General features: G+C 35.5%; 1 protein-coding gene across 1 annotated transcript in view; it reads left to right on the forward strand.

Annotated features, from left to right (window-relative positions):
• Positions 1-12,050, forward strand: part of LOC125651616 (collagen alpha-1(I) chain-like) — a 31,565-nt gene extending 19,515 nt beyond the window's left edge. Inside the window, exons 6-13 of the mRNA XM_048880301.2 lie at positions 194-274; positions 3,844-3,915; positions 4,721-4,747; positions 5,143-5,208; positions 5,625-5,681; positions 6,542-6,565; positions 10,154-10,268; positions 10,434-12,050. Coding sequence (XP_048736258.2) covers positions 194-274; positions 3,844-3,915; positions 4,721-4,747; positions 5,143-5,208; positions 5,625-5,681; positions 6,542-6,565; positions 10,154-10,257 — 431 coding nt within the window. The 3' untranslated portion in view covers positions 10,258-10,268; positions 10,434-12,050. The remainder of the gene's footprint in view (positions 1-193; positions 275-3,843; positions 3,916-4,720; positions 4,748-5,142; positions 5,209-5,624; positions 5,682-6,541; positions 6,566-10,153; positions 10,269-10,433) is intronic.
• The last annotated feature ends 349 nt before the right edge of the window (positions 12,051-12,399 follow it).

A 12,399-nucleotide genomic window follows, 5' to 3' on the forward strand; every position in this document is an offset into this window, starting at 1 on the left:
ATTCCTGGCATAATGCAGATTCAAGTTTGTAAAAATCATGCCCCGGTGTTATGTTGGGGCCACAATAAGGATCAAAGTTTTTCCATGGGAATATATAGGAAAAACCTTTAAATATGGGCCAAGATGACTCAGGTGAGCGATGTGGCCCATGGGCCTCTTTTTATTTAATGAAAGTTTTTTAAACCTTGTGTAGGTGAGAAAGGTGACAAGGGAATACCTGGTGATAGAGGCCCTATGGGGCCAGAGGGACTCTTCGGACCTCCAGGACCATCAGGTACGTTACCATGGAAACTCATGAATATTACAATACGCCCATTTGATAGTAACCTGCGTAAAAGTATCTTCAAACTTTCGATTGAATGTATACATCTTAACGAGCGATGGGAAAAATCTTTCAAAAATGCACTGGTAATTTATCTAGCAGTGCAAACATATGATATGCAGTCTACTCCGGATATATATAAATTCAGGGGATCAACCTGAATTCTTCATTATATTCAAAGTTCAATATAACTAATGTTAAACTATATTGATAATGCTATTGTGGGATTTATTTACACGTCGGGTGTGACCGGTCAACAGGGGATGCTTACTCCTAGGCACCTGATCCCACCTCTGGTGTGTCCAGGGGTCCGTGTTTGCCCAACTATCTATTTTTTATTGCTTGTAGGAGTTATGAGATTGATCACTGTTCGTTATCTTCACCTTGCATTCATACCTCAACTGATAGTTAACATGAGCTATTTCATTTCATTGTATATTGTTTAACGTCCCGCTCGAGAATTTTTTCACCTATTTGGAAATGTCACCATTGCCGTTGAAGGGCTGGAAAATTTAGCCCTATGCTCAGCGCGTACGGCCTTTGAGCAGGGAGGGGTCTTTATCATGCCACACCTGCTGTGACACAGGGCCTCAGCTTCTCCGGTCTCGTCCGAAAGAGCGCCTCATTTAGTCACCTCTTACGACAAGCAAGGGGTACTGAGGACAGAGATGGGTACAGATAGGTGCAGGGGTTGCAACAGTCTCGTTTAAAGTCATCATTTCGCAAATTCTATGGTCGTTGTAACGATCTAATTTGACAATACAATCTATCATACGGTCAAATGCTGCCTGGCGTGTTTCTTACCGATTGTTAGGCCGTTCTTGGTACACTGATTTTGACTACAGATAACTCCGTTAACTGATCAAGATATAGGGCGCATGGCGGGTGTGACTGGTCGACAGGAGTGGCTTACTCCTCCTAGGCACCTGATTCCACCTCTGATGTGTCCTTGTTTGCCCAACTATCTATTTTGTATTGCTTATAGCAGTTATGAGATTGATCACTGTTCGTCATCTTCATCTTTCATCAATCCACACAAGTAGTAGTACAATAAACAAGCAGAGGTCCTGATGTTAACAAACTTGAATCTGCACTATATCAGGAAGCTTTCATGTCAGGACCTCTGGGGATAGGGTGGGACAACAATATGGATCTAAGTTTCATATACGAATATGTAAGGAAAATCTTTAAGCATGGGCCAAGGTGACTCAGGTGAGCGATATGGCCCATGGGCCTCTTGTTTATTGTACTACTCCAACACTTAATGATAATATTATCAGTATTAATTCATTATCAGTATATTCAAAAACTTGAAATCATTTTACTCAATTTTAGGACCTGCATAATAAGATTTTTAAAATTTGTCAATGTATTTTCACTATTTTTCTATTACCTCCCCTTGGAACGGGGCTTGACCCTTTATTTAAGCAAACTTGAATTCCCTTCTAGGATGCTTTGTGCCAACTTTGGTTGAGAGTGGCCCAGTGGTTCTAGAGGAGAGTTTTAAAAGTCATCAATTTATTTTTGCTATTATTTCCCCTTGTAGAAGGGCGTGGGCCTTCATTTGCACAAACTTGAATCATCTTTACCCTTAGATGATTTGTGCCAAGTTTGTTTGAAATTGGCCCAGTGGTTCTAGGGAAGATGAAAATGTGAAAAGTAGATATTACGCTTATGATAACTCATGACATAATTATGTGTCATTGAAAGAAAAAAATTTCATAGATTTTCAAATACTTCAATCCCGATTCTTTGTAATATATACGTGAATATTCAACAAATATTTGTGTCCTATCATACCTTCCAAGTCCGACTAACCTTTACCAAAGAATAAGCAAAATGAAAGCGTTTCAACCAATCGGTGAGCAGCTTACAAGTAAAGATGACAAAAATGTATTCTGTCATGACAAGATTGATATATTGCCCACTGAAATATAATTTCATATAACAAAATTTAAGGTTTACCGATCCTCATGTGATGCCATTTGTTTTTGCAAAAATCATTATTAAATTAAAATTTGCGTATATTAGAAATATATCATGCAGAGGATTCTATTCACTGCATAAAATAAAAAATCTGGTAAATGATACTGAAAAAGTTTATATTTTCCATAGATAATCAATTATTTATGATTTTAAAAATGTTGTCATGGGCAATAACTCCTCTGCTGGTATTTCTTTTACTACATGTTTATTATACATTATTTCCCCCAATATCCACAATTTATTTATACATATTTTTAACTGCTGTCTTTTAAAATTTGTCATTTCAACAAGTTTTTATCAATTCTAAATATTCTGTATAACGATAATGTGATTTTCTGATGTTAACATATACCTCCGGTTTTTTTTTAATGTCTGACAGCTTTAAAAATGTGGCAACATACCCATTTTCTTTGGTTATTAATCAAATTTAACTATATTGAGTGGAATTTATAGTTTCTCCACTTTCAACCATTAATATTGATAAATCACATAAGGATCAATCAACCTTAATTTGGTTATTACGTACTTGAAGATATCATTTATAAAAACAGTTTTGTAAGACAAAGACATAATTCAATTTCGTCTAGCAAAATTCAGTTTTGTCTCACAAAACTGATTTTTGTCGAGACAAAATTGACTTTTGTTATCTAATTTGCAAATTAGATAAGAGAAGTCAATTTTGTATGCTAATAAGTTTATATTTACATACCTGATTGACAAAAATGAATTTTGTCATTGCAAAAATGATTTTTGTCCACTGAAAGATAATTTTGTGTAACATGAATTTATCATAAAACAAGTATGCAAAACATATTTCTGTAAGAAAAAATTATTTTGTTGTGATAGAATTCAATTTTGTGTACACAAAATTGATTTTTATTACAAAAACATCAAGTCCCAATCGGCGCCCCGTATCGGTGCCATTTAAAAAGTTCATTCTCAGACTGTGAATTGGGGTAAGAAATTCAATTAAAAAATTATATCTAATGCTGCAGATTTTATATAATAGCGTGTTGCAATGCTCAAACATTCTGTTTAGTCGTATAGTGGCAGGGCCCAGCTATAAGTCGACAAAAAATAATGCATTTCTCCGAATTTATTTTTGCATATCTTGGGAAGTATACGGAATCTGGGGATGAACATTGGTAGTAATGTAGATTGATTATGTATGAATATATTAGAATACAGAGTAGAATTTTATACCATTTGGTTTATTGTTTTTACATCGGCGAACTTGGGTACCCTATATTCGGTGTTCTATACCTGTATTCTTTAAAAGTAAATTCGAACCCAAGCGATACAATTGCCTGTGATCAAAAGCAAGGTTGTTTTTTTTATTTACCTCGATGGTTGAGCGGTCTGGTTCCGCAGATTGGTGAGTTCAACCCCAGGTTGGAGTGGAAGTGGTTATCCATATGTAGTGAATTTCTTTATAAATGAATATAGATATTACGTGAGATTACACAATTATATTTGCGTTAGATTTGTATCACTTTTAGCATTAGATCGCAACAATATATATAATTCTCTTTAAGGACCCATTGGCCCAAAAGGTGACAAAGGCGACAAAGGGCCATTTGGAAAAGATGGATATGCAGGGGATAACGGTAATGGGTTTAGATGTATTGGTGGTTAAGCAACGCGAAAACTGGTTCCAATTCGAGTTTGTACTTTAATTTAAAAACACCTATTATATATATATATATATATATATATATATATATATATATGTACATGTATCCAGAAAGGGAATTGTTTGTTTGACTGTTTTACGCCCCGTCGAGAATTTTTCACTCAAATTGAGAAGTCACCAGCTGTAGGTGAAGTACCACAGATTTAGACCTATGTTTAGCAGATTTATACCTATGCTTAGCGTTCAGGGCCGTAGCAGTGAGGGTTCTTTAGCGACACGGGACCTCCGTTTTTAAGGTCATTTTCGAAATACCCGTGAGTCTCACCTCTAAATGCTAAGCGTTTGGTGAAGGAGCAATCACTGCCTATTTTGACGTCTTAAGTTTGACGCGGCCATGACACGAGCGGGGCACAAATATAGGACCTCCTGGTTACGAAGCGAACGCTCTACCACTGAGCTACCGCAATCGGTCCGGAATATAATCACCAAAAAAAACCTATTCATTACACAAAAGAAATACATGAAGTACGTACTATCTGTTTACAGTAATAAATATAAGCTGGTTACTATAAAACCCATGTTAAACAAAGACTATACTAAAACTTTTTAATTCCTTTTCCAGACGTCTCCATTTGAGTGAAATATTCTCGAGAGGGACGTTAAACAATATTCAATCAATCAATCAATTTCTCTCCCCTTAGTCGGTTTTCTCGATTTATATTAATAATGTTCTGTGATGTGTTAAAACACAATTACGTGAATTAACTGCTTTTTTGCAGGAGATGTTGGTGAAAAAGGCGAGAGAGGTAATTGTGTTCTCATTAATAAGATCTCGCGTGTCTGTGGGTAAATTTGGATCGATAGAAAGACTACCAAATCAAACAAAATATTCACCGAAGATATGCTCACATGTTTTAAAACAAAGTAGGGTAGATATAATTCCAATTTGTTTAATTTATAAATTGTCCCAACTTTTATATTTTATAATGAATATTACAAATTTACCTATACAAACTGAAACATGATTCTAGCATTTTAATGACTTCCTTGGTTTATACAATCCTTCATTCAGAGCACCCGTGTTTTGCAGGTGTAAAAATGTGAGATATTATCTCATTTATTTCCTGCACTTTGAACAGTCCCTCTGTGATACACAGCATGTAACTACTGCGGTTGTTATATATAATGTTTTGATGTTTAGGTTTTCCTGGGCACCCAGGACCTATTGGACTACGAGGACCCAAGGGAGAAAAGGGTGACTGTCTAGGTAATGCGGCATAGTTGTATATATAGTTGTACTTGTATCGTGGAATCACTAAATTTCGCAGGGTAGAATTTACATGGATGGAGTAGAGGTGACTTGTTCGTATTTTGATGAGATTTATGTATGTAATGTTGTTCACATTCTCCCGATTCTCCGTACCACGAATAAAAAAAACCCTACATAAATTAGTGATTCAACGGAATACAATATCCAATGTATAATTTCCTCGGTTTCATATGCTTTATTTTTTATTGTAATTTTTTGGTTCTTTGTTTTTACATTCGCATTACATTTGAATTATTTTTCCTGTATTGCTTTAATCTCTTGTTTCGTGTTTGTAATAATGGACTGAAATTCCTTCTTTTTTCATTCTTTTAATCGATTGAATTAGTGATCGATTTCTTGTATTTTCTTTGCAGTTTCAACTTTCAAAATGGAAAACTTAAAATTGGAAAAAGATGCCACGAATCGTCCAGGTAATCTTTTTGAAATTTTATGATTACCGATACTTGGGGCCGTTATTTGGTTTAATTTGTATTGATTTAAGAGAAGCAAATGTGGAATATTCATGTTTTGTATCACATTTCTCAACGTAGTTGAAACTGACAAAAAAGCCTGTTTATGTAGGACAAACGAGGCTACACAGTTGTGTTCTTTTCCTGATTTTAGATTTTCATAATTTCATGTATTGGTGTGTTTGTATGGTTTTACATTTAGTTGAAGATATTTACGAAAAATTAGGTATATGATAGAAAATAGTTCTTTATTAATCCAACTACTCACTGCAAGAACTTCAAAACTATACGTATACATTCCGTTTACCTGATCAAGATATAGGGCTCACGGCGGGTGTGACCGGTCGACAGGGATGTTTACTCCTCCTAGGCACATGATCCCACCTCTGATATATCCAGAGGTCCTTGTTTGCCCAACTCTCTATTTTGTATTGCTTATAGGAGTTATGAGATTGATCACTGTTCGTTATCTTCATCTTTCATTCTACACATTCCAGAATTTTCAAGTTGCTGAGGCGCCTATGATGATGTTTTTTTTTCCTTTTGTACTTCATTTAAGCAATATAAGGTTCTTTAGTGTTTTCTTTTTTAAGTAAGGTTTTCTGTTTAGAAGCATCCTCTTTGGTAGCCAAGGGTAACGATCCACGGTGTTTTTCTATTTATCCTTTGCGAATTTAATAGCGTTTAAAAGCAGGCACCTTGAAACTCCAGGACCTGGCGTAAGACCAAACGGAATCGCTGTCATATCCAGTAACCGTTATTATTTCAAAATCATGATTTCCTGTTTTCGGTTTTTTATCAAATCTTTCCTCTTTTTTCAGTGCGAACTCCTCAAAGGAATCAGGGTAAGTGTGTATTTTATGATAAGATACTGATACAATATAGATGAATTAAATAACAGAGTATTTTATAGTGTAACATACGTGTAATAAGTAATGTATATCATTTTAAGGTTGGTTGGTTTGTTGAATATTGTTTAACGTCCCTCTTGAGAATCTTTTACTCATATGGAGACGTCACCATTGCCGGTGAAGGGCTGCAAAATTTAGGCCTATGCTCGGCGCGTACAGCTTTTGAGCAGGGAGAGATCTTTATCGTGCTACACCTGCTGTGACGCGGGACCTCGGTATTTGCGGTCTCATCCGAAGGACCTGCCCATTTAGTCGCCTCTTACGACAAGCAAGGGGTACTGAGGACCTATTCTAACCCGCGTCCCCACGGAATTATCGTTTTAAGTAAAATAATACCTGTTGTGTATATTGTCTTTAAGAGACACTACAGCTCATTTTGCGCAAAAATCATGACATGACAATTTTCCCAACGCTTTCTCAATTTTTGTTCCATTGTTGAATGTATGAACTTTGCGAAAATAACAATTATCTAAAGTTTAAAATTCTCATTTTAACGTAAAAATCAATACTTTTTGATGGCCTATACAATATCGAGTCTCCTCCTTTCGGTCTTCAGACGCATGCGCATAGACAGTCACAGTACATCATGTCGTCCAGTTAGAGAAAGTGTAGTGGATAGATCCAGAATTTTGACAGATTCTGTGAGAAAAGAGGTAAAAATAGAACGAGATAAAACTCATACGTGAACCAAAATTTACTTTGGGAATCTGTCTTGATTTCAAAATTGATCCTACGTAGAACATGCTGTTGCGTATCGAATCAGTTGAGAGAAACACCATGTGCGGATGATAATGAAACATTACATAAAAGTCATCCATTTTGTAATAAAGTTGAGTTGTTAGTTTGCCGTTCACATCTATGTTCAAATGTTAGGAAGTTTTTTATATTAAACTGTGGAACGGTGATGTAAGAATACAAAGATGTATGTCCTCATTTGTGCTAAGAAAAAAACTGCGCTGTAAATCAAAGGTTTCTATATGGGATCTATAATTCTTTTGCCTAGAGAGCTACGCGCATTGATGAAGTTTTCTGTCCATTTTTTTCTTTTGATACATGCAACAAATAAAGAATTTTAAGTTTCATTTCTTAAATCATCTTATTTACCGAGAAAATTTGAGAAAGAGTTTTCATTTGTCAACAAAAATATTTGGGAATTCACAATTCCTTTTTGGTCAAATGAAAATACTTGAACTGCCTCTTATAAATTCAATGAGTATTGTTCTAGGCGATCTAAAACATCAGAGCTTAGAAATTAAACAAAGTGCTTAGCGTTATTTTATGAAATACTGCCTAATGAAATAGTATGTACATCACATAGTGTTAGATGATAAAATGTGTGAATATACAAAGCAGATCGATAGAGGTTATGCTGTTTGCATTATCCCTGTAACAAGAAATTGTCACTAACCTACAAGCAACACTTGCATTGTAAGTACACAACATCAGTTCTAAAGGGCGAATGCCTCAAGATCAGAGAATATGTACATGTATAGTTTTCGTTAGTTATGGACCATTTAAGTGATCTCGAACATATTACTCCGCGGTGTAGAGGGTGCAATAAAAGGATAATTCTTTCTGTTTATTGACTTCACAATGTGAGACAGAGTAATGCCTTGTTGTAGAGATGTGTAGATGATTATTATTCACCTGGGAACCGCTCACCTGCTGTTGACCTGTCCTTTATGGCTGTCACTGATTACCTGGGTTTTTAATTTAGTTTGCAGTATCTATAATTATAATTCCTTGTCCTTTCAAATATTGTTACATATGTGCACGTGGTAAATTCGGTAGATAAAACGTTAGGTTAAACTTATAATATGTTTGCAATTTCCGCCCAGTATGCGGGTAACTTTTAAAACATCCCATACCATATCAGCATTAGATTATCCTTTCCATTACTTTCATATGATAAACAGATAATGTTGCCCATGATTTCTTATAGGAAGTTTCTGTAAACCAGATACTTTGATTACTGTGTGTTTTTGTCAGATTGTACGATTGTATTATACGGATCAGCTTTTGTTTTAATTTGCAGTTTGGTTCTTCGTCGATATTGCCAGTGCTTTTCCTGTGCGATAAATTGAAATATTTACATTTCCAATGTTTTGCCTTCGATCTTTGGCTCACGGCGAGTGTGATCGGTCGACAGAGGGTGCTTACTCCTCTAAGGCACCTGATCCCACCTCTGGTATATCCAGTGGTCCGTGTTTGCCCAACTCTTAATTTTGTATTCCTTATAGGAATCATCACTGTTCGTTATCTTCGCCCTTTCGACATCTCTTTTCTAACTGCAATGATAGTCATTTCCATATTAATGCGATACGAATGTGAATAATGTATGTATGAATCTTATAAATATAGGACATCCATTGTTTTCCACGCTGGGATTTCTACGGAAATGAAAGTAGAATGTAGAATTTCATTTTTGAAAATACGTGAGGGTATGAACTAGGACGCTCGACGTTTACTCCAGCATACCTTTCATGATTTCTATTGTCGTATCGCGTGGCAGGTCATATCCTCTTGTATATTGAAAGTCATTTTTGAATATGTGGACATGAATTATCTGTCAGAAAGATGTTAAAACCAATGATTGATGGACGCTTTCCGCCAAGTCGGCGATGAAGAACAATCAACTTGTCTCATTTCCAACTCACCCCACATCAACTTTGTCCAGATTGTGTCAACAACTCGCCCCACATCAACTTTGCCCAAATTGTGTCAACAACTCGCCCCATCGTTAAAAATGAAAGGTGAAGATAACGAACAGTGATATATATCGTGCCAACTCGCTCCTCGGATTATTGTTCATCTCACTCCAAATCAAATAACTTACATAAAAACGACTCGGTCATCAACCCTGCCTAATTAAAATATTCATATTCATTTGTGCTTTCTTTGAATTATTTTTAAAATATGAAAATGCAGATTTAAAGATGTTTACTTACATTTTCCACTGTTCTTTTAATGGTTAATTCTTTGAGGTCGCTTGTAAATTAATCACTTAATTACATGGATATCTTGATTATTCGAAATGGTGGGGTTTTTTTATCACGTGTTCTTAAACGTCTTTCGTTTGACGTAAAAAAAGGTTTTAAACTCTTGAGAATTTTTTTTACTGTGGTGAACGAGAATTTTTTACCGATTCTGTTAATTATTTGAATAATCATAATACACATACTGTTCATAAACATTTTAATTAAACATCATTTGTGCTTTATCGCATGGCTAGGCCATATTCTTCATGAACTGTTATCGTAATGCAATCATAGTTTTCATAGAACATATGATATCAAGTGGCGAAAGGGGCGTAGACTGTTTCAGCGGTTTGATATTTTGTCCCTTTCTAGTGCATACTACAAGCATTGAAGTTTCTTTCAAACATGAATTGTAGATCAGCCGATTCCGTGCTTCGCATCAATGCTGGCTTCTTTTAATTTCATGATCATGAAGTCTGGGAGTAATCATTCTGTCCTGTTAGCCCAAACGTCATGAGTTATTAATCCCTTACATTTTTTGCAGCTGGAAGGTCTGCTGCTGAAAGAGCGGGAAACGGAACAAGGCCATTAGTCTCCACAATTTATATAGCGCTGTGTTCCTTAGTTGTTTTTTATGAAATCTACTGACATTAATCCCGGTAAGTGTTCTATAATTAAAATGGAAATGAGAGAAAGGGAGTAAAGCGATATATACATAACTTTATAAGGCCACAAATGTACATTGAAAGAATCGCAATCTTACCCAAAGATTTAGATTTTAGATCATTGCATTTTTTTTTTACATTTATAAATTTGTATTTCAGCTTCGTGCATATACTGAGCCTTGTTGGGAAGAAGAAGAGGGTTATATACAATAGTTGTCACCAGTTATGACCAATAACCCATGTTCCATGCAAGTTTCTTTTCCCTAAAATCACACGATGAACGGGGAATGCATCAAGGCATCTTTAGGGAGAATGCAACTCCGAGCAATTATGGATGATAGTACGCCACCTTTTGTTGATCGTAGACGTGTGCGTGCCAGGTCTTCGGTTATGAGACATTTTCAAATCAAGTGAAATGTTAATCTGGTGATGTGATAGCATTTGATTAGGGGATGAATATACTCTTCTTTTCGGGAGATAACAAAACTCATTATAACTCATAAAGAGGCACATGTTGCAGAAAGAGAAATATGACGTCATAAACCCATACTGTTGAGATGAATTCGATTGCTAGATTGCATGTTTGAAGTTTAATCTTGTGTAAATGTTACTATGTGTGTATGCTTGCTTAGTTATAAACGATTCAACGACATAGTTTCATTGTTTAGCAGGCAGCTATGAAATTATGTCTTCTATGATTTGTTAAATGTTGAGTACAATTATTAATGCATTGTGGATGAATGAGATGATTGATCAATTTGTATATAACTAATATAGAGAATGCAAATCAAAAATATTTTTAAAAAATGCTTCTCTTTTTATATATGCACAGATTTAGAATTTTCAGTAGCATTACATATATATGAAAACCAACTAAAAGGATTCAGTACTAATCTCGGTTGAGATTCGGTTCGGCTGAATATTTGGAGTGACGCCTTCACCGAATTTCGGAGCAGTCCTTCATAATTCATGTCTGAAAATTCACTTTCAGCTTCGGCCGGTTCTAGCAATTAATGTGCACTTAGATGACACTGCTGTTCGCTTCAAATCAGTTAGTTGACTGATCTCAACCGAGATTAGATTCAGTACCATATATGATCTAACTGCTTTGTAGTGAAAGCGGAAATTCTTGGCTTGTTCAAAGTTTTCACTCGTAGGCGTTGTCGTAAACACTCACTGGTGAACAATCACCAAGGGGCATGACGAAGGTGTTGAAGACCAAATCAATGGCAATGCAACTTTCTGTGTATGATTTAACCGTCTAGGGGGTGCTTCTGGTGTTCAGAACATTCAATAACGTCTCAAGGCAACCAAGTATATTTCGACGCATGAAGATAGTTTAGCAAATGTAAAGAAAGTAATTAGTACTTTCAATTGTTTTCCTTCAAAGTTTACGTGTACGACGCAAATATAACACCGACGTCTCAGCGTGAGTGTCTCAACAAAACATAGCGCTGTCGTTATTTTTCTTGTACGTTTTTTCTTGTTGCACATCAATTAAATTTAAAGGAAAGGTAGCAGATGGTATATATATTACAAGATAATATAATATAGTGGAAATGCATGGTAGCAATGAGCAGAGTGATAACATTTTTAGACATGCATACTAGAATGACTCTTTCAAACGTGGTTACTCGTTAACAAGTCGTAAACTACAGTGCAAGGTTGTAGAATAACATAATCCCATTTGTGACATCTCTTGTTAAGGAGGAATGCTACACCAGAGAAATGTGATGTGGATGAAAATTGGGGGTACAATAAAATATTGAAATTGAAAACATTAAAATTTACTTTATTTAGTCAAAAATGCAGTTTTAGAAGAAACCAATCTGAAAAAAACCCTGCTGGATTCGAGCCCGCGATCTACAGTTGTTACTCGGCAAGACAATGATGTTTGAAATGAATAGACAAGTATTGCTAATATTTATATTTCCATCCATGTTTTAAAAGGAAGTCAGCCATTATGAAGATGTAGAGTACCTCCTTAAGGATATCAAGATATGTCTTGGTCAACTGAGGTTTGTCAATGTGCTTCCTGCAGGAATTTACGATACTGCATTCATATTTTCAAACGTAATGAAAGAAATACCAAATGAATTGGTTGTTCCAACTACTTAAGTTATTC

Source organism: Ostrea edulis, chromosome 5, assembly GCF_947568905.1.
Source record: "Ostrea edulis chromosome 5, xbOstEdul1.1, whole genome shotgun sequence".
Classification (NCBI taxonomy): domain Eukaryota; kingdom Metazoa; phylum Mollusca; class Bivalvia; order Ostreida; family Ostreidae; genus Ostrea; species Ostrea edulis.